Source organism: Aspergillus pseudodeflectus, assembly GCF_044049435.1.
Source record: "Aspergillus pseudodeflectus strain CBS 756.74 chromosome Unknown BJX68scaffold_7, whole genome shotgun sequence".
Classification (NCBI taxonomy): domain Eukaryota; kingdom Fungi; phylum Ascomycota; class Eurotiomycetes; order Eurotiales; family Aspergillaceae; genus Aspergillus; species Aspergillus pseudodeflectus.
In genome coordinates this window covers 596,660-612,905 of record NW_027263783.1, presented here as the reverse complement: position 1 = coordinate 612,905, position 16,246 = coordinate 596,660, and the positions used below count along the sequence as shown (strand labels likewise).

General features: G+C 51.7%; 8 protein-coding genes across 8 annotated transcripts; 2 read left to right on the top strand and 6 right to left on the bottom strand.

Moving 5' to 3' along the window:
* The first annotated feature begins 886 nt into the window (after positions 1–886).
* Positions 887–2,075, top strand: BJX68DRAFT_229752 (uncharacterized protein). Its single transcript, XM_071039096.1, has one exon. It carries the CDS (start codon positions 1,292–1,294, stop codon positions 1,823–1,825), a length of 534 nt encoding a protein of 177 aa, XP_070902795.1. The 5' UTR covers positions 887–1,291; the 3' UTR covers positions 1,826–2,075.
* Positions 2,076–2,079: 4 nt separating this feature from the next.
* On the bottom strand, positions 2,080–3,069 carry BJX68DRAFT_229751 (DJ-1/PfpI family protein). Its single transcript, XM_071039095.1, has one exon. The coding sequence runs from the start codon at positions 2,946–2,948 to the stop codon at positions 2,250–2,252; it is 699 nt and encodes a 232-aa protein (XP_070902794.1). The 5' UTR covers positions 2,949–3,069; the 3' UTR covers positions 2,080–2,249.
* Positions 3,070–4,375: 1,306 nt separating this feature from the next.
* On the bottom strand, positions 4,376–5,350 carry BJX68DRAFT_263458 (uncharacterized protein; the record flags this gene model as incomplete). Its single annotated transcript, XM_071044695.1, has 3 exons — positions 4,376–4,831; positions 4,891–5,163; positions 5,219–5,350. 3 exons carry the CDS (start codon positions 5,348–5,350, stop codon positions 4,376–4,378), a joined length of 861 nt encoding a protein of 286 aa, XP_070902793.1.
* A 698-nt stretch (positions 5,351–6,048) lies between these two features.
* Positions 6,049–7,471, bottom strand: BJX68DRAFT_193618 (uncharacterized protein). Its single transcript, XM_071037439.1, has 4 exons — positions 7,194–7,471; positions 6,817–6,984; positions 6,694–6,700; positions 6,049–6,604 (listed from the first exon to the last, which is right to left on the bottom strand). The coding sequence occupies exons 1-4, from the start codon at positions 7,311–7,313 to the stop codon at positions 6,129–6,131; spliced, it is 771 nt and encodes a 256-aa protein (XP_070902792.1). The 5' UTR covers positions 7,314–7,471; the 3' UTR covers positions 6,049–6,128.
* On the bottom strand, positions 7,350–11,153 carry BJX68DRAFT_229746 (DNA-directed DNA polymerase delta POL3). The gene is made up of 3 exons (XM_071039093.1): positions 10,658–11,153; positions 8,432–10,608; positions 7,350–8,369 (listed from the first exon to the last, which is right to left on the bottom strand). The coding sequence occupies exons 1-3, from the start codon at positions 11,045–11,047 to the stop codon at positions 7,631–7,633; spliced, it is 3,306 nt and encodes a 1,101-aa protein (XP_070902791.1). The 5' UTR covers positions 11,048–11,153; the 3' UTR covers positions 7,350–7,630.
* Positions 11,154–11,256: 103 nt separating this feature from the next.
* On the bottom strand, positions 11,257–13,344 carry BJX68DRAFT_229745 (NAD(P)/FAD-dependent oxidoreductase). Its single transcript, XM_071039092.1, has one exon. It carries the CDS (start codon positions 12,708–12,710, stop codon positions 11,481–11,483), a length of 1,230 nt encoding a protein of 409 aa, XP_070902790.1. The 5' UTR covers positions 12,711–13,344; the 3' UTR covers positions 11,257–11,480.
* Positions 13,345–13,358: 14 nt separating this feature from the next.
* On the bottom strand, positions 13,359–14,946 carry BJX68DRAFT_229743 (uncharacterized protein). The gene is made up of 3 exons (XM_071039091.1): positions 14,144–14,946; positions 13,782–14,092; positions 13,359–13,647 (listed from the first exon to the last, which is right to left on the bottom strand). The coding sequence occupies exons 1-3, from the start codon at positions 14,271–14,273 to the stop codon at positions 13,522–13,524; spliced, it is 567 nt and encodes a 188-aa protein (XP_070902789.1). The 5' UTR covers positions 14,274–14,946; the 3' UTR covers positions 13,359–13,521.
* Positions 14,947–16,218, top strand: BJX68DRAFT_229739 (uncharacterized protein). The gene is made up of 3 exons (XM_071039090.1): positions 14,947–15,272; positions 15,324–15,395; positions 15,452–16,218. The coding sequence occupies exons 1-3, from the start codon at positions 15,077–15,079 to the stop codon at positions 16,069–16,071; spliced, it is 888 nt and encodes a 295-aa protein (XP_070902788.1). The 5' UTR covers positions 14,947–15,076; the 3' UTR covers positions 16,072–16,218.
* Positions 16,219–16,246: the final 28 nt, after the last annotated feature.

Here is a 16,246-nt window from a genome sequence, read left to right as displayed (position 1 = left end):
ATCCTGGGGAGCTACTAATTGCTAGCTAACCTGTTTTTCACGAAGAATGGGCCTTGCCCTAATCTATCCTCGAAGATGAGACGCCTTCTCCTTCGATACAGGGAACAACAAGGTCTGTGCTCCGGCGGACGCCGAAACTTCGTACATCGTACTCGTACAGAGACTCGACCTTGGCTGGGGTTATCGTCACAAGACCGCATACTACACCAACTAGTCGGACAACGTCACAGCGCAGGCACCGGCATAAATCTCTTGGAAGAAGCCCTCTCGTTTTCTCGTTCTTTCGGATCGAGTCCATCGGCATTCATAGTGAACACAATTTACTCTAGCAAGGCTGAGCAGCTATCGCCGTTCTATTTCCAGCCAGCACCGACCCTCAATTTACCAACCGACCCACGTGCTAAACACTCAGCTGAACCCGATAACTAATCAATTTACTGATTGACTAGCCAGAGGACCGGGACGGTTTTCCGATAGAGTGCGATAAAATTACCCTTAGCGGAATTCCGCAGGGTTTCAGGGCCCGGCCACCCCCCTAAGTCAGCCTTACACTCCACCAGGCGGCCAGGGTCGTGACTTGTGAGATGGAACCATCCTTTCACAGAGGGTTCGTTTCAGCCCCCAAAATACCTTAATCTCCTCACTCAGCGAAAGTTCTCACTGAGCCCTGAGTCTGACATCAACAGCGCTCCAACCCGCCCGAAACAGCTAGCCAGGCGGCCGATCGTTGCACACGAACCGTCGCCCAAGAAACCGGGAGCCCGCTAGCGCTAGGACAGTATGAGAAATTGCACATTGTCATTGGGGAAAGGACAGCAGATCAGCACATTTGGCTTGGCGGTCTGACACTTGGCACCGGGGCTGAAGCATGCTGGGCGTGGCTGCTGTCGAGTGTCGGGTCGCAGCACAGCCTGCAAGATAATTTCCTTTTTAGGGCTAGTCTGGCGCTGGTTTTCGCTGTTTTCGAATGTATGCGCCGATGCGTTTGCTTCAGCGGCTTGGACCGTCTATTGACACTCGATTTTGGGTTGTTCGCTTGCTTATGCGATGGTTCTTGGATGCGCTTCGGCTCGGCCGCTGGGGCTTGGAGCTGGAGGTAAGAGGTGTATATAAGGGACCTGGGGATCCCTTCATCAGGGTCTTTTTTTTCTTCATCATCACAAACAAACAGTCTTTCCATTCAAACAGATCTATCGCAACGCAAAGCGATATCCTGAAAACTCACTACCCGACTTGAAACGAAAACAATCCCTATCTATTCTACCACGCCGTCACCAAAACCAAGACCAAAATGCGCCTCTCCGCAATCTCACTTACCCTCCTCCTCACCCCCCTCTCCCTCGCAACAGCAACAAACCTTGCCGCCGAATCTAACGATGCACTCCTCAAGCGCTCCACCACACCCATGAAACCCCTCATGGTCCGCACTTCCGGCACAACCCCAGCTCACATGCTCGCGCGCTCCCCCAACCCGCAAGACAACGTCTCGTGCGCCTCGGATGAACGCGTCTGCGGCCGCGCCTGCGTCCCCGAGGACTACAATTGCTGTCCGTCAAACGTCTCCGGCGGATGCCCGCGCGACGAGGAGTGCCAGGAGGACGACGACCGGTGGGGATGCTGTCCCGAGGGCGAGGACTGCTCGTGGGATGATGACGACGATGACGACGATGGGTTGTTTGATCGCATTGAGGACTTTGGTGATGATGTTGCTGATGGCTGGAATGATTTCTGGGATGGGGATGATGATGATGCCGCCGGGATGTTGAAGCCTGGTGTTGGGGTTGCGTTGGCTGCGGCTATAGTTGCAGCTGTTCTGCCGTACTAGAGATCTCGGGGATGGATTTGGCTCTGCTGGGGAGATGGGCTGGAGGAAAGATAAAGGGGTAATGTGGAATGCAGAGTTGGACGGTATAGAGGCTGGGCTTATGAGAGATGGATGCTTTTGCTCTTTCCCTATGTTGCTGCTGGGCTTGGCTTGAAATGTTCTATATCCATCTGTTTCTGTGCACCTTTATAGATCGTTGTCTATATTACAATTTATCGTCTTCAACTTTCAGCTTTATCCCAAAGACTTGTAGAGGCCAAGTGTTCCAAGGTCGCTCCTGGAAAGGTCCAGAGAAACCTCTCGTGGGAAGATATCCGACGGTGGTCATCATAGTACCCGGTGAGATGAGGTTTGTATTCAATTACTGTACAAAGTGCCTCGCAACTAAAACTAGACCCAGTACCCCATAAAACTCAAGCTCAGCTCAAGCAAACGGATCCACCCCTCCATCCCCGCCATCCCAAACATACTCCATCTCCCTCGCAATCGCCCTCGCCAGCTCCTCCCCATACACACTCCGCACAAACGCCAATGCCGCATCAATCCCCGCACTGACCCCCGACGCGGTCCACACATTCCCATCAACCACCCACCGTGCCTCCCTTACCCAGCGCACCTCCCTCCTCAACGCCGTCGTACTCTCATACAGGATCTTGTTCGTCGTCGCCCGCTTCCCGTCTAGGATCCCGGCTCGCGCGAGCACGCCGGAACCGTTGCAGATGCTGAATGCGTATTGCACCGAGGGGTAGATGGTGCGGATGAAGGAGATGACTGGGGTGATTATGTGGGGGAAGCGGGTTCCGGCGCCGCCGGGGACGATGAGGACGTCGATTCGCTTCAACCCAGCGTCATTTTCGCCTTCGCCCTCTTCGTTTGGAGAGGAAGCTTGAGTAGGTGTCGGTAGATAATCAGCGAACGTCCCCGTTGGCACGATCTCCTGGGTGCATTTTGAACCCAAGACGTGGGACGCGGGATCCGGGGAGCGGGTTGAGACGGGATCAAGGGTTTCCGCAAGGATGGAGAGGTCGATCTTGCTGTGCTCGGCTAGGACGTTGAGGACTTCGAGGGGGCCGAAGGCGTCGAGGGCTTCGAAGCCGGGAAAGAGGAGGAGGGCGTAGTGCATTTTTCTTTGGTGGAAACAAAATTCTGGGGGACTTGGCTTTTACAATTTGTGAGTACGACGTTATGTATGCACCCTGGGATTCATACATGGGCGCTGGATCGTGAGTTGTTGGAGGCTGGTTGAGCATGAGTCAACGTCGGGAAGTCCGGTTAGTCCAGCCCTAGAGAGGTTAGCAGACACCTAGAGTACGAGCACGAGGAAACGCCAAGCGGACAAACTCGAGACCACTCGGGTGAATACATGAGCTAGAAAGGCAGCATATTTCTATATACATTAAAAGTGTCATGGATAGAAGTGCTCAAATATTCGCCCAAAGTCGTGGTGTGGTCGGTTGCATCACAGCCATACCCAGATATAAGATGTCTACACTGCTCATCATCAGAGAGGCTGCATTGGTAGTTTGATAAGTGACCATGACGTGTCCACAAAGTCCTCCCAGGTCTATCTCTACAAGACAGGCGTTTGAGTTCCCTACACCTCGAGAATAGCAGCTGCATTTGACTTTCTACGTTCACGTCTAACACGACCTACACGCTGAAGGGAATCGAATAGGAATTGATGGTTCATATCATATTCTCATGGATTGTAATCCATAAGGCGGGTATTTTATGTCTCGACCCATAGTAATAACTAATAATACAAGAAATGGAAGACATCCAAAGCGCCCAAAAGATCGGAATGAAGAATGGAAGAAGGGGGTAAACCTGCATCGGTAACCACGAACCCCGTGCACTGAGCCGTGGCTACTTCAACAAGCACGGAGCGGATAAAAGAATAATACAAAATACAATCAAGACAATGTATCCAAGACAAAGTCATACAACGCAGAGGGTATGTAGAATCATCACCCTAATGGTGGTAACAGGAAAGCAAGCTCCGTAGAGCCATACTCGAGTCCCCCCATTTGGGTGTTTGACGAGAAGACGACAGGGAAACTTCCGGCTGCAGTCTTTAGTCGGTCTGCGTGGCCGGTAAAAACCTGTGTCGGGACCGATACATGAAACATATAAAAAAAAACAAAGGTGATGACCCACAAAAGGGTCCAAACCCCCCCAGTCCTGTGATGCCCAGGGTGGCCAACCCCGAACACCACGCATATATACCCAAAAAAAAAAAGTCGGAAATCGGCTCGGCTTGTTGAATTGTCGGAACGGCTTTGTCGTAGATTGTCGAAAGGAAAGTCGCTTCACACTAGGAAAATGCCCGCACTCCCCACCGAGGGTGTGACCACGAGTTGCCAGTTGCGTGGTACCGACAATGGTTGGCTCGGCCATCAACCCGACTTGCAGCGAACCGCAAGAAGGGGCGCACGAAGCTATCCTCAACCTTAGCTGCCATTCCACCCAAGGGGTTCGTTTGTACAAATTCAAAGTGCTGCAAATTATGTAACGGTAACGTATATACAAGGGGTCAATCCGGTGTGGTGTTTAGAAGTAATTGTCGAAGCGGGGTCCGCTGCGGCGGCCCCTGCAGCCCAAGTTGTTGTAAAGGAGGGCTGCGCGGGAGAAGCGTCGGATGTTGTATCGCTTGTAGTTGGCGTGGTTTTGAGGTGCGTCGGACATGGGCGTATCGATGAGGTCGTCGACTATCGGCAAGCCGTAGCCTTGCGGGAACGGATTGGCGAAGCTGTTGTTGATTTGATTGTCGAAGCCGTTATTGATTGGATTGCCGAAGCCGTTGTTGATTGGATTGCCGAAGCCGTTATTGAGTGGTTTGTCGAAGCCGGTTTCGTTGATGATGTGGTCGAGTTGTTTCTCCAACTCTGATTGCTGTGGTACTTGTCGTTGTCTCAGCTTTTCCTCTTCTTCAATCTCCCGTTGCATCTGAATCCATAAGGGGCGAGGATAAATAAATGGCGTCCCTGTCATATGACAGTCTCCTTCCTATAGAGCCGTTAGCATCGTCTGGTAGGCATGTATCCACCGTCAAAGGCAGGACATACACGGTCGACACCCCTTTTCACTTGTCGAGGGGGTTTTGTGCGGGCAAACCCAAGCCGCGGGTTGTATTGATGTTGGTTTTGAGAGAGATATTGGTGGTAGTGACTGGTGGTGTTGTCCTCTTGAGTAAGGGAATGGTGGGTTTGATGAGGCGGGTAGGCATGCTCGAAGTGGTGATCTCCCCTCCCCCGGTGGTTGCTAGCTCTTCCACGACGAGCAGAGGCCCTCCACTTGACGTAACCTCGGTTTGAGTTGTTTGGGTAACGTTCCGGACCCTGGCAGCTCGTCAGTCTACCAGGCCTAAGTCGTTTGGTGCAAGGGGACACTCACGTTACCACGGTGGGGTGGGTGAGGCCTAGCTCCGCGACCATAACCCCGGCGAGAGTTAGAGGGTCCTTCGCTGGGAATTGTAACGGCACCAGCGGGGTTGAAAGAAGAGAATCGATTGTTTGAGGACGGCATATTGGGGAAGCGGTGTTGGTTGTGTTGTAGATTAGGTGGAGCGGCGAAGACAGGGGCAGCAAGATCAGACACTGGTGGAGGGCAGGATAGCACTTGACGAGGCACCGGTATCGAGGCTTAGTTTCTTGACGGATCTGCAAAAAAGCAACGTTTTTTTGGCGGAGTGGAATATATTATTTGGTCGGCCTGTGAGGTGGGCCTGGGAGGAATTTTTTTAAAAAGCAAAAACAATTAAAGCAACGTCTCAATTTGGGCTTTCCACAGATACGTTCGTTTCGTGGGTGCTTGGGGGGGGTATTCGGATGTCTGAGGAATGATCTTGAAGTCTTATCAACGTCTCTCGCGAGGTTAAAGGCACGGAATAGCAGAAGTCTTCGATCGATGGTTTTTAGAAATGGAGCTGGTCTCTGGAGGGAAGATGGAGAAGAAAGAAAGAGGCAGCGGAGCTGCGAGTTGAGAGCAGGGCTCTTATACTTGCAGAGTCCGCCACAGGCTGCTGCGGACAGCAGTCCCGAAAAGTATGTATTAACTTTGAGCAGAGTGAAAGCTCTATAGGTCAGTTACTGACAGTCGACGGGCAGGTTTTTCGTAGGGCTGAAGTATGCAAAAGCTTAACCTTGGGGGCAAGCTGAATTAGCCAACGCCAATTTCCGATTGGCCGACGCTAAAAATACATCCCTGAGAGTTTCCGACAGGTAGGAACCGTTGGACAGGATTTGATGTACCTGCTTCCATTCCAGTCCATAATGGCCGATGTCGATCTGGTTTCCGTAGTGGCTCAACCATTAGCTCTCTCGCCGAGCTTAAACTTCTTTCTGGGCTTCACCCCTAGTGACAGAGACGAGGAGCTCCCATTCGAAGCGAGACTATCGCGGTCTCTCTTCCGCTTCTCAGGCTTGACGTCCGTTTCTCGCTTCTTGCGTTGCTCCTCTTTGATCTTGAGCCGCCTCTGTACCTCATCAGAGATATCTTCCGTCTCAAGTGCCACTGGCATGGCATTTCGCACATCCTCATTGCTCCCAGGGATAGCCAGATCCATCCTCTTGCGCTTCGAGCTCTGGGAGAGTGGCAAGGCCTCTGGCAGTAGTTCTTCTCCGAGCTCCGGTTTCAGCTCGTTGTCGTTGGAACGCCTCGCCCGTTTTCTCCTCTTCGACCCAGTGAGGTCATCTTGCTTTGAGGAAGATCGGGACGAATAGGAATCATCTGGCGGTGTGCGCGCCGTCCAAGCAGAGGCAGAGACTCCTCCTTGTATTCCTATTGCACGTTAGTCTATCTTTCTGCCGATTCTGTCCTGCGGCGCAAAGTTTGCAGCAAAGTCAAAAGCGAAAAATCTGCGAACTCACTTGGGATCTATTCCGCCGATCATAGGCCATACATGGCCAGTTCAAGGTTAGTCCACGAATAGGCATATCGAGAAGGGTTTGCAGTAAGACTAGACTATGAGGGTAGGTAGTGGTATGACGTACTATGTGTTTCTTGACAGTTTCGAACTGCACACAGAGCTTATTCGTCCTCTCAACCATCGAGGACACTAGTTTCGATCCCTGGGGATCAGAGGAAGCCCGCAGCTGCTCTTGAAGAGCCTGTAACGTCTTCAGATGAGACGAGAGGACTGACTCGTGTTGTGCGCATAGCTAGGTCCATGTTAGTGAACTTTTCTTAAAACATTAAAGTATTCCGTTAAGGATTTGGGTTTGTTCCGAACCAACAAACATGACTCGAAATTGACTACAAGAGGACTTCTAATAATAACAAAGAGAAGACGACGACATGGCAAAAGCATCATCCCTCGGGAACCTTGGAAGTGGCCAGCGGCCGGAATAGAAAGGATTCGCTAACACACCTCAGGCCAAGAAGATCCAGAATCGGACGGCGTTGCGTCATAGCTGGTAAGATTTTCCGTCTCATCGCGCACCTCCTCCACGGAGGGGTTAAAAGGTGGTCGAGTATGAAATGGTGGCATATTTGCAATGAGTGGGTAAAAAGTGTTAAAGGCGAGGTTGAATTAGAGTCTGCAATTCTTTGATTCTTCGAGAAGCGATCCCCGCGCCAAGCCCGGTGTTCCTGGCCCGCCGCCAATCATTTCCCAAATTGCGCCTTGAAGATCGAAGATCGATACATATCGTCAAAGATTATTTGGGTCTGTTGAGGAATTGTGAAAGTAGCTATATACCGGAAAATACAAGATTATTCAATCGTCGTGTATCCACACGATGCTATCCCAAGCGCCATGCGCCATCAACGCCAAAGGTAAAATATGTAATAATACAGCATCCGAGATTACCACGCCCCAGCATCAAAATCAAACCGTGACAACTCCTTCTGGGCCTCCTCCACGTCCTTCTTCGCCTTCATCCGCATGTAGAAAATCGGACAGTCCCTAGATGAGCAGATGACCTCGCAATGAAGACTGCCTTGACATCGTTGGCACTGAGTCCAGAGTCGGCCGAACCGGACCTCGAGGTCTGACATCTTGCTCAGGCTTTTCGTGTAAAGTTCGCCCATACGGGGACGGCAATTTTCACAAACAGCTCCAGCTGAGGTTTCCTTTCCAGTCAACGGCTTCTTACAGCCCAGGCAAGTCTGCGTCTTCTTGGTGAACTTCATAAGGCCACCCATCGTGGGTGCCGCCATCGCGATGGAACGGGTATGCTCACCATGGAGCAGCTGGTTGGCTTTCTTTTCTCCAAGAATGGGCTCGAAGATACGTCCGAGAGGATTCGCGAGCTGGTTATCGAGGTAGTATCTCGTGTCGATAGGGATATTGTTCTCCAGCACGTAAATGGGATCTTCCGACTTCTCGTAATTTTTCGTACCAGCAGCCCCCTTGACGATGACGTACGCGACACGGTCACCAAGAGTAGGAGCGGAACCTGCGTCGCGCTTCTTCATACGCTCAGCCAGTTCACTGTGTGCTTGTTTGGCCGAATAAGACTCCTTGGTCAGGGCTTTTGTGATGACCAACTTGGACATATCGACCTTGTTTTGCAAGAGATCGGAGATGGTGTCCTTGACATACCTGAAGGAAGTTAGTGTCATCGACGAGCTTTGAATCAATACAGGCAACGGGAGTGAACATACTCTTGAGCGGCGTCAACATCCCGGTCAATTAGAATCCGATGCAGCACGGTTTCAATCACGTTCTGCACGAGCAGACAGTTATCTCGACGCACGGTTTCAATACCCTTCGTGTCCATTTTGTCGTACTTTCTGGGGTTCGTCCAGTAAAGTCCAGCGTATCTCTTCTTGTTGATGAGAAGATACGGAAAGTAGACCTTTTCGAACTCGAGCTTAATTGGTTTCGGGAACTTCGACGAGACATACTCAGAAGCTTCTTGTCCGAGTTTCATCGCGTCCTCGAGTTCCGTAACGCCGAATTTCACCATGACCGAATCAGTATCACCGTAGACGACCTTTGCATCGTGCGAATAGCCGTTCGCGATAGTGTATCTGGCCTCAACCTCCTGCTTCGTCTTCTCAATCATTTGACGGCCGTAACTGGTTGTACTACTGGCGATGGGCAAGCAGGGGAGTTTTCCTACCGTGGCACCGGTAAGACCGTAGACACTGTTGGCACTAATCTTCAGAGCAAGTTGTCGACCGTTCAAGACAGCCCTTTTGAAAGGGTCGGTCTCTACGGCAAGATCCTTCTTCGCGCGTTTTCTTGCACTCAACAATTCTTCCAGAATCTGCGACAGAAGACCTTTTCGCACCTTAGGTGTACAGAACATATCACCGTTTGGTGTGACAATATAATCTTCATCCTTTACCAGACCAACAACGCTGTTCTTGTTGAGCAAGGTCGTGTAACACAGATTGTGGGCCTGGATGATCGAAGGGTAAAGAGAGGCAAAATCAAGTGTGGCGATCGGCACTTTGTAGTAATCACGGACGGGTTCGATAACAGTAGCACCCTCATAGTCTTGTTCATCTGTTGACTTGATATTTGGAATGACCAGCTGCTGTTCCAATGCTTTGCGGTACAGCTGGCTGAGGAACTTGACCTGCTGCCCACGGGAGAGTAGAAAGTTGAATGGAACGCCTGTGACTCTTGCCATCTCAGTGTAGTTGACCAGACACATGAGCTTGTCCATTAACCTCTGGGGTAGATATGCATCTTTCAGACAGTAGACGGCGAGACGACGCCTAGAATCAGGCGTTCCGTTGTACAGCTCGGTGATCATGGTGTGGTGAACGTCTTCCTTTTGCTCTTTGAGAAATTCGTAAGACACGGAGTTAAGTGTGTAGCTTCGTAGTTGATAGTCTCTCTGGATAAGTTGCAGCAAATCCAGCTGGATTCTGCCATTGGTGTTTGTAGTTTTCGTATCGCGATTGCCCATTTGCTTGCTTGAGAACTTCGACTCCTTCGCCTCGGACCTCATGCCGTTGAGGCGGGTCCAGTAAGGGAAATTCTGGCATTTGAGGTGTTTCGCTCTGTCCAATAAATACGGGAAATCAAAATTGGCGGTGTTGTATCCAATGATAACATCGGGGTCGACCTTCTGAAGAAATTCGCGCCAGGCCATGAGCATTGCCTCTTCTTTGTCGAATTCCAAGATCTGCGTGTTGACGATCAAACTGCACGTGTTCAGAACGAATACATTGCGAATGAATGGCTTGGACTCTCCGTAACGCGTAACAACATTAGCAATCTGGATGACCGGGTCCTGATTTGGTTCTGGGAAAATTCCCTTTCGTCCCGCGCACTCTATATCAAAGGAGAGAATTCGCAAGGGCGCCATCTTGGCCCACTCGCCAACTGGGGCATGGGCAATAAGGTCATGGTAATCAATGCGCGCTTCGAGCTGGCAGTTTGAAACCTTATCCTGCTGGGAAAGCAGATCATACTTGCCTGCTGGCGCCTCGACCCACGACATGCCCTGGATATCCGTATCAATCATGAACCTAAGCAAGTATTGAATGTTGTCGAATGTCAAGATCCCAGGCTCGGACTTGTTCCAGAGGCCCTTGTAATTCAGCATCTGAGCTTGCGTCTCCAGTGCGGATCGAAGTTTCGGAATGTGCCGCGGGTCTGTCACTGTTATCTTGAGGTAGTAGCTCTTCTTATTTCCTTGAAAGCCGTAAATGTTCTCCCTCATCGTTATTTGAACCGAGTCGACGACTGAAGGGAATTGTCCTAGTTTCGTATTCAGGAAGCTTGTGTAAGAATTGCAGTCATCTTTCGTGAATCCGACGGGAGCGGCGATATAGATATAATGTTTGAATCCTGTAACGTGGAGAAGCACGGACTGGCCAACCTGCTCAAGACTTAGAATGAGTGCGCGGAACTTTCAGCGAGAAGCATACATCTGTAACACCGAAAAGCCTGATAGCCGCTTTGCCCATAGCCATGCCATCTTCCGCATCAATCTGCTGAAAGCATATGTTCTCCTTCTTGGGGTCAAATTCACCGAGCGGGGGCCGTTCCCATTGCTGGTCCTTCTCCGAGTTGTTCTGCTTTAAGTCGCTGATATCCTGGGTCAATTTCTCCAGAACCTCCTCCTCGAATTGGCTCTTCTGGGGCTGACTTGAGCCGACTTTTCGTAACCCATTTTGGGTCCGGGGGCTCGGTTTGGCTGGAGTGTCGACATCGATCTTTCGCTTCTTCAACGCGCCGGGCGATTGCACGACGCCGCGGGGATTGTTGGTTGCATCGCCGAGAACCCGCTTTTGGGGCATGGCGACAGCTTCAGGCATTGTCGCTACTCATGAAATAGGATGAAATTATGGATTCGGCTGTGAGAGAGAGAATACACGCAGAGCAATGTTTGTTGAGACCTTGCAGCGGCGCGGCCGATTGCGGGCTGATCATTAGAAGTTTCGTGTCTCGGTCGCGCCTGACGTGACGCCAATTGACGCGTAAAGCTGTCACGTGTCGGCATTCTCCAAAACCAAATACTGAGGACCGGAGGATCTGGCCAAGTCGATTGTCATCTACTCCGGAGTATTGCCTCTACTCCGTACTATGCCAATCAAGTTTGCGCTATACTCAAATGTTTTCTTTATTAGAAGGATGTCTGTCCTCTTGAATTTCAATCTATCTTACTGCATCGGCTCTATGACGTCACCGCGACTCGAGGACTGCTGTGCTTCGATAAGTACACAAGACACTCCTCAGCCACCGCTTCCATCATGAGTTTTCGTATGTCGAGTAAATGCTGTTATAGCAGTTGAGAGATTCTCGCTCCAAACTTTCCAGATCTCGGCCCTGGAACCGAGTCGGATCAAGAGCCTTCCGCATTGCCGCATCAACTTGTTCACCTCTAAGCATCTGGGTCAAGAATTTGGCGGATCCTGCTGCATGCGTGACCCAGACACCTGCTGCCATATACAATCCCTTTGCTGTTGGGATCTCTCCCACCAAGGGCAGGTTATCTGGAGTCATTGAGAAGATGCCGTTGAATTTCTCTCGAACGCTCAATTTTGTCTTCTCGGGAATAAGTCTCAGAGCACGGTCCAGCGTCGCATCGAATTCACCCATCCAATCTCCGATGGCAGTTCCTTTGGGTTTCTCCGCCAGAGGCTTATGGTCGTAAGACCCCAGTCCAAAGAATGGACCGTGATCCCGCACATATACGTGATATTCGGGGTATCTGACGAACGGAGATTTGTTTGCCTTAGGCTCGTGGTACTCCCCGTACATATACGGATGCGCGACTGGGATAACTGGGACGGGAAAGCCGAAGTCGGCAAGGCTCTGGGCCCAAATGCCGGTAGCGATGATGACCGTTTGAGCCTCGATAAACCCTGCAGAAGTTGTCACGCCGGTTACGCGGCCCTCGGTTTGGTGAATATCGTTAACGTCGGCCTCGAGGAGCTCCGCACCCTTTGCCTGAGCCTCCGACTGGAAGAAAGCGGCAATGACCGTAGGATCGGCGGTTCCGGCTCCAGGGAAGTACAGCGCTGCGACATTGTCCGGCTTGACGAGATCGGGCGCTAAGTCCGCCGCCTGCTGGGCTGATATAATCTCGGCGTCGAGGCCTCTCTCTTTCGCAGTCGTACGCCTCCATTCAAGATTTTCAAGTCCTGCAGTGCTTGTCGCAACCTCAAGCCCCCCGACAGTCTCAAATCCTCCAGGGACCTTCAAGTACTCCTTGACACTCTCGATTGACAGACGCGTCAGAACATCGGACTCGTTGAACTGACCAACAAACCCTGGGGCGTAGCCAGTTGAGCCTTTTAGCTGTGCAAAAGCACGGTCGATGATGGTCACTTTCTTTCCATCGTTAGATGAGGTCAGGAAGTAGGCCAGAGCAGACCCAACAATGCCACCACCAATGATGACGATGTCCGACTTTTGTTGCGCTGCCATTCTGCTGCTGTCTCCTGCTGGCACTTCAAAGTGTTCCTGGATCCCCATGAAGAGGCAAGAGCTCGCTCTTAAGCTATTGCCAAGCAAAAGCCACGCGTTGATACGTCAATGGCCAACCTGGAACCTGTCGAGTGCAACGCTTATTCGCGGGCGACAGAGTGATGATGGAACAACTGGCCTAACTTGCTCAACCGAATACGAGGGGTGCCCCCGCAATCATCTCGAAGTGTTCAAAATTCCAACCAAAGAAGGCTACTCCACCGAAGCCAAGCAAAAGTCGTACGTTGACATCTTCAATGGCCATATTGTAAGCTGTTTAGCGCAGCGGTTATTTGCGGACAATATAGTGATGATGAAACTGACTGGTGGCACTGGCCAGCTTGCAATACGAGTTGCGCCCTTCGCATGCATCTCGAAGTGCCAAGAAGTGTATCCGTCAAGGGCTTCAGCGACGCTTCGCGATCAATTGCCCAGTTGAGTCAGTTGAGATTCAAATATACGCAACCATGTCCAATTGGATTCATGACACAACAGGACTCGCAGGACTGCTCTGGTCCGGTTGAGGTGAACTCGGCCCATCTTCACACCGGCCCCACCGTTCTGGTTCAGCTCCGTCGAGCGGACCCAATTGTCTGAAATAGGTTCGTTCGGCGAGCCACGCGGGGATTGTGGTCTCATGACGTAGCTAAGGTGAGGAACTTGGCAAGGTAGGGTATTTGAGTGAATAAATAAATAGGTTATCGGTCTAAAGGAACAAGTCTACCGAGGCAGAACAGGAGCCGGATCACCTTACAAACGAACAAAATATCTCATCCCCGTGGTACGCCTAAGATTATGAAGTACAATCGTCTCGCTCAATTTACATCAAGGCCGCAATAAGGGAGCCGACGAGCCCACCCATGAATAGTCCGGCTGGGGTGTTGAGGGCAGCAGCTCCGGTAAATGCAGGGTCCTCAGGATCCTCGGGTTCGGGGGTAGGAGAGGTCTATTGAGAACGATGGTCAGTATCTCTGGTATTGCCGAAGAGATTGAAGAGACAGAGAAGCTTACCGTGCTTCCCGGGTGGGGGGTGGTGGTGGTGGTCACAGCCGGAATGACAGGGGTGGAGGTGGAGCTCACAGTGGTGGAAGACTCTGTGTCGGTAGGCTCTTGCGTTGAAGTAGAAGTGGCGGTGGTAGTGGGCTCAGTCTCCGTCTCGGTCTCCGTCGTCGTCTCAGTGGTGGTCTCGGTAGCAGTGGTGGTCATGCTCGACGAGGTGGGCTCGACCGGGGTTCCATCAAGGCCACACTCTTCGGCAGCAGCTCCGACGGAGTTGCCATAGTATCTCCAGATATCGTACACGAGGGCACAGTCCAAGCAAGCGCTTAGCATGCTCTCGAAGTCGCTGGAGTCACAGAAGTCGTCCTGACGGGAAGCAGTGATGACACCACCTAGGCTTGTCAGAGACAATAAGAATCTGAGTCCGTCCTATCAAAGCTTACCACAGTTGGCGTGGCAGTCATACTGAGGAGTGCCAGGTGCCTGACGCTTATGCAAGGGGACAAAGTCTGGGTATTGGAAGGCACTAGCACCAGCCACGATGCAGGCAAGGGAAGCGACAGTGAACCTCATGGTGAATTAACGAGTGATATACGTCAAAAGAGTGACAGAAGCAGAAAGGTCGGGGTACTGGCACTAATGGTGATGAAGATGCAGGGAAAAGAAAGGTACATCGACCGGCTTTATACATTTTAGCCCTCCGGAAGGGGGGCCATGCCTTCTCCCCGAGCTGGTCGAGACTTTGGAGCTAATGGAACGGTCGGAGCAGGATTAATGAACGCCAATATCAGCTGTCTCACTCAAACCAAGAGCTGGTCGCTTGCAGCACTCTACGACCCTGGGAAATTCCAGCCGAGAGAGGGGAAACAAATGCCGCGGCGGGCTGTGATTGGCTGGGTCTTGCACGGTCGACCCACGCGCCATCTTATCAGATTGATACCGATGACCGGAGGGCCAGCGCTGGGCACTAGGAAACCCTGATGTCCACTCGTTCTTCCAGTCAGATTAATCTATCACTCTTGGCACAGCTGGCAGGATCGCTCCTCGCTTGCCATCCGGATCTGCAATTGGATGCCAACTCCAAATTAGGTGGTGGCATGAGCACTCCCAGCCTGCGAGCCGAGAAAACTCTTCCCCGTCACACCTCTCATGACTCGTTCTAGTCGCTTGGCTGTCGGAGCAAGGACGGAATGCCATTATCAATCGATCCTAACCGAGAGAATGTTACATCCAAGCCCGGCAAATACTGGAGAGTGTTATAGCCTTATAAACGACACCGGCATCCCCAGCATCCCTGCCTCTCGCACACCAATCTATAACTTCCTCTCACTCTTTCCAGCCATCGCTTTCCCAGCTCGTCTATCAACTTTGGCAAAATGAAGGGCTCCCTTGCGCTACTTGTGGCTTTGTCCACCGCCGTGAGTGGCCAGGCTCATGGTGAAGAAGCTGCAGAGGAGATGGGCCCTGTCGCCTTCATGTGGCCGCCGGACCGTGCCTGGGGTGCTGCATATGACAACAACGCCCCATGTGGTTCTAACTCTGGTGTCGTCAACCGAACTGACTTTCCTCTCAGTAGGATTTCACTGTACTCTTCTGATATGCAAGATACTAACCCCAACCCAGTTAACGGTCATCTCGCCCTCGTCACTCAAGATGAGTCCTGGAACGTTCAGATCGCCATCTCTCATAAGAACAGTGCGTATCTCAGATATCCCTTCGTTTACCCTTTATCCTCTGACTTCTCAATCCAGACCCAACCACCAACGAAGACTTCGACATCGTCGTCGAAGGTCGTCGGATCCAGGACATTGACCCAGGACACATGTGCTATCCGGTGCCCAATCCGGGTGTCGACGCCGAAGAAGGCATGAATGCCACCTTCCAAATCAAGTACACTGCCGACTTTGAGACCGACAAGAACGAGACCTATTACGCCTGCGCGGATGTCACATACGTCGCGGCCAGCAGGTTCACCTACCAAGTCCCCTGCTTCAACGCCACAATTGAGGATTTCACTCTTGCGAACTCGACAGACTCCGACGACGACAGCAGCAGTGACAGCAGCAGCAGCAACAGCAACAACAACTCGGGCACTGCATCGTCCGGCTCCAATAACGAGACTGAGAGCTCCAGCGGTGGTGGCGGCGGCGGCCTTTCTGGGGGAGCCATTGCCGGTATCGTCGTTGGTGCCGTCGCTGCCCTAGTCATTGCCCTTGTCCTCCTCTTCGGATACAGGCGACTCCTGCAGAAGTACCGCTCACTCCGCCAGAAGACGTCCGTGAGGAACGTCGACTGGGCTGCTGAGGAGGCAGGCAAGCCGACGGCGGACAACTCTTCGGGGTCTTCGTATGGTCTCCGTAAGATCCGGTGAGCTTGCTTTTGCTTCGCTCTAGGTAACCCGCACGTTGCAGGGATACAACGGTTGCGATGGACTTGATGAGAATGATGAAACGGCTGAGGAATATATGTCTTTATGAACATCTCATGAAGTATAATCGTAGTATATAGTCAATGTCAATGTTAATGTAAACAAGAATGACTTTCTC

Coding starts and splice junctions, on each gene's coding strand:
- BJX68DRAFT_229752 (XM_071039096.1), top strand. CDS start 1,292: ATGCGCCTCTCCGCAATCTCACTTACCCTCCTCCTCACCCCCCTCTCC.
- BJX68DRAFT_229751 (XM_071039095.1), bottom strand. CDS start 2,948: ATGCACTACGCCCTCCTCCTCTTTCCCGGCTTCGAAGCCCTCGACGCC.
- BJX68DRAFT_193618 (XM_071037439.1), bottom strand. CDS start 7,313: ATGCCACCATTTCATACTCGACCACCTTTTAACCCCTCCGTGGAGGAG. Junction 6,985..7,193: donor CTGGATCTTCTTGGCCTGAG/GTGTGTTAGCGA, acceptor ACATGGACCTAG/CTATGCGCACAACACGAGTC.
- BJX68DRAFT_229746 (XM_071039093.1), bottom strand. CDS start 11,047: ATGCCTGAAGCTGTCGCCATGCCCCAAAAGCGGGTTCTCGGCGATGCA. Junction 10,609..10,657: donor GGCTTTTCGGTGTTACAGAT/GTATGCTTCTCG, acceptor AGTCTTGAGCAG/GTTGGCCAGTCCGTGCTTCT. Junction 8,370..8,431: donor GATGTTGACGCCGCTCAAGA/GTATGTTCACTC, acceptor AACTTCCTTCAG/GTATGTCAAGGACACCATCT.
- BJX68DRAFT_229745 (XM_071039092.1), bottom strand. CDS start 12,710: ATGGGGATCCAGGAACACTTTGAAGTGCCAGCAGGAGACAGCAGCAGA.
- BJX68DRAFT_229743 (XM_071039091.1), bottom strand. CDS start 14,273: ATGAGGTTCACTGTCGCTTCCCTTGCCTGCATCGTGGCTGGTGCTAGT. Junction 14,093..14,143: donor TGACTGCCACGCCAACTGTG/GTAAGCTTTGAT, acceptor TGACAAGCCTAG/GTGGTGTCATCACTGCTTCC. Junction 13,648..13,781: donor ACACAGAGTCTTCCACCACT/GTGAGCTCCACC, acceptor CGTTCTCAATAG/ACCTCTCCTACCCCCGAACC.
- BJX68DRAFT_229739 (XM_071039090.1), top strand. CDS start 15,077: ATGAAGGGCTCCCTTGCGCTACTTGTGGCTTTGTCCACCGCCGTGAGT. Junction 15,273..15,323: donor CCGAACTGACTTTCCTCTCA/GTAGGATTTCAC, acceptor ACCCCAACCCAG/TTAACGGTCATCTCGCCCTC. Junction 15,396..15,451: donor CGCCATCTCTCATAAGAACA/GTGCGTATCTCA, acceptor TTCTCAATCCAG/ACCCAACCACCAACGAAGAC.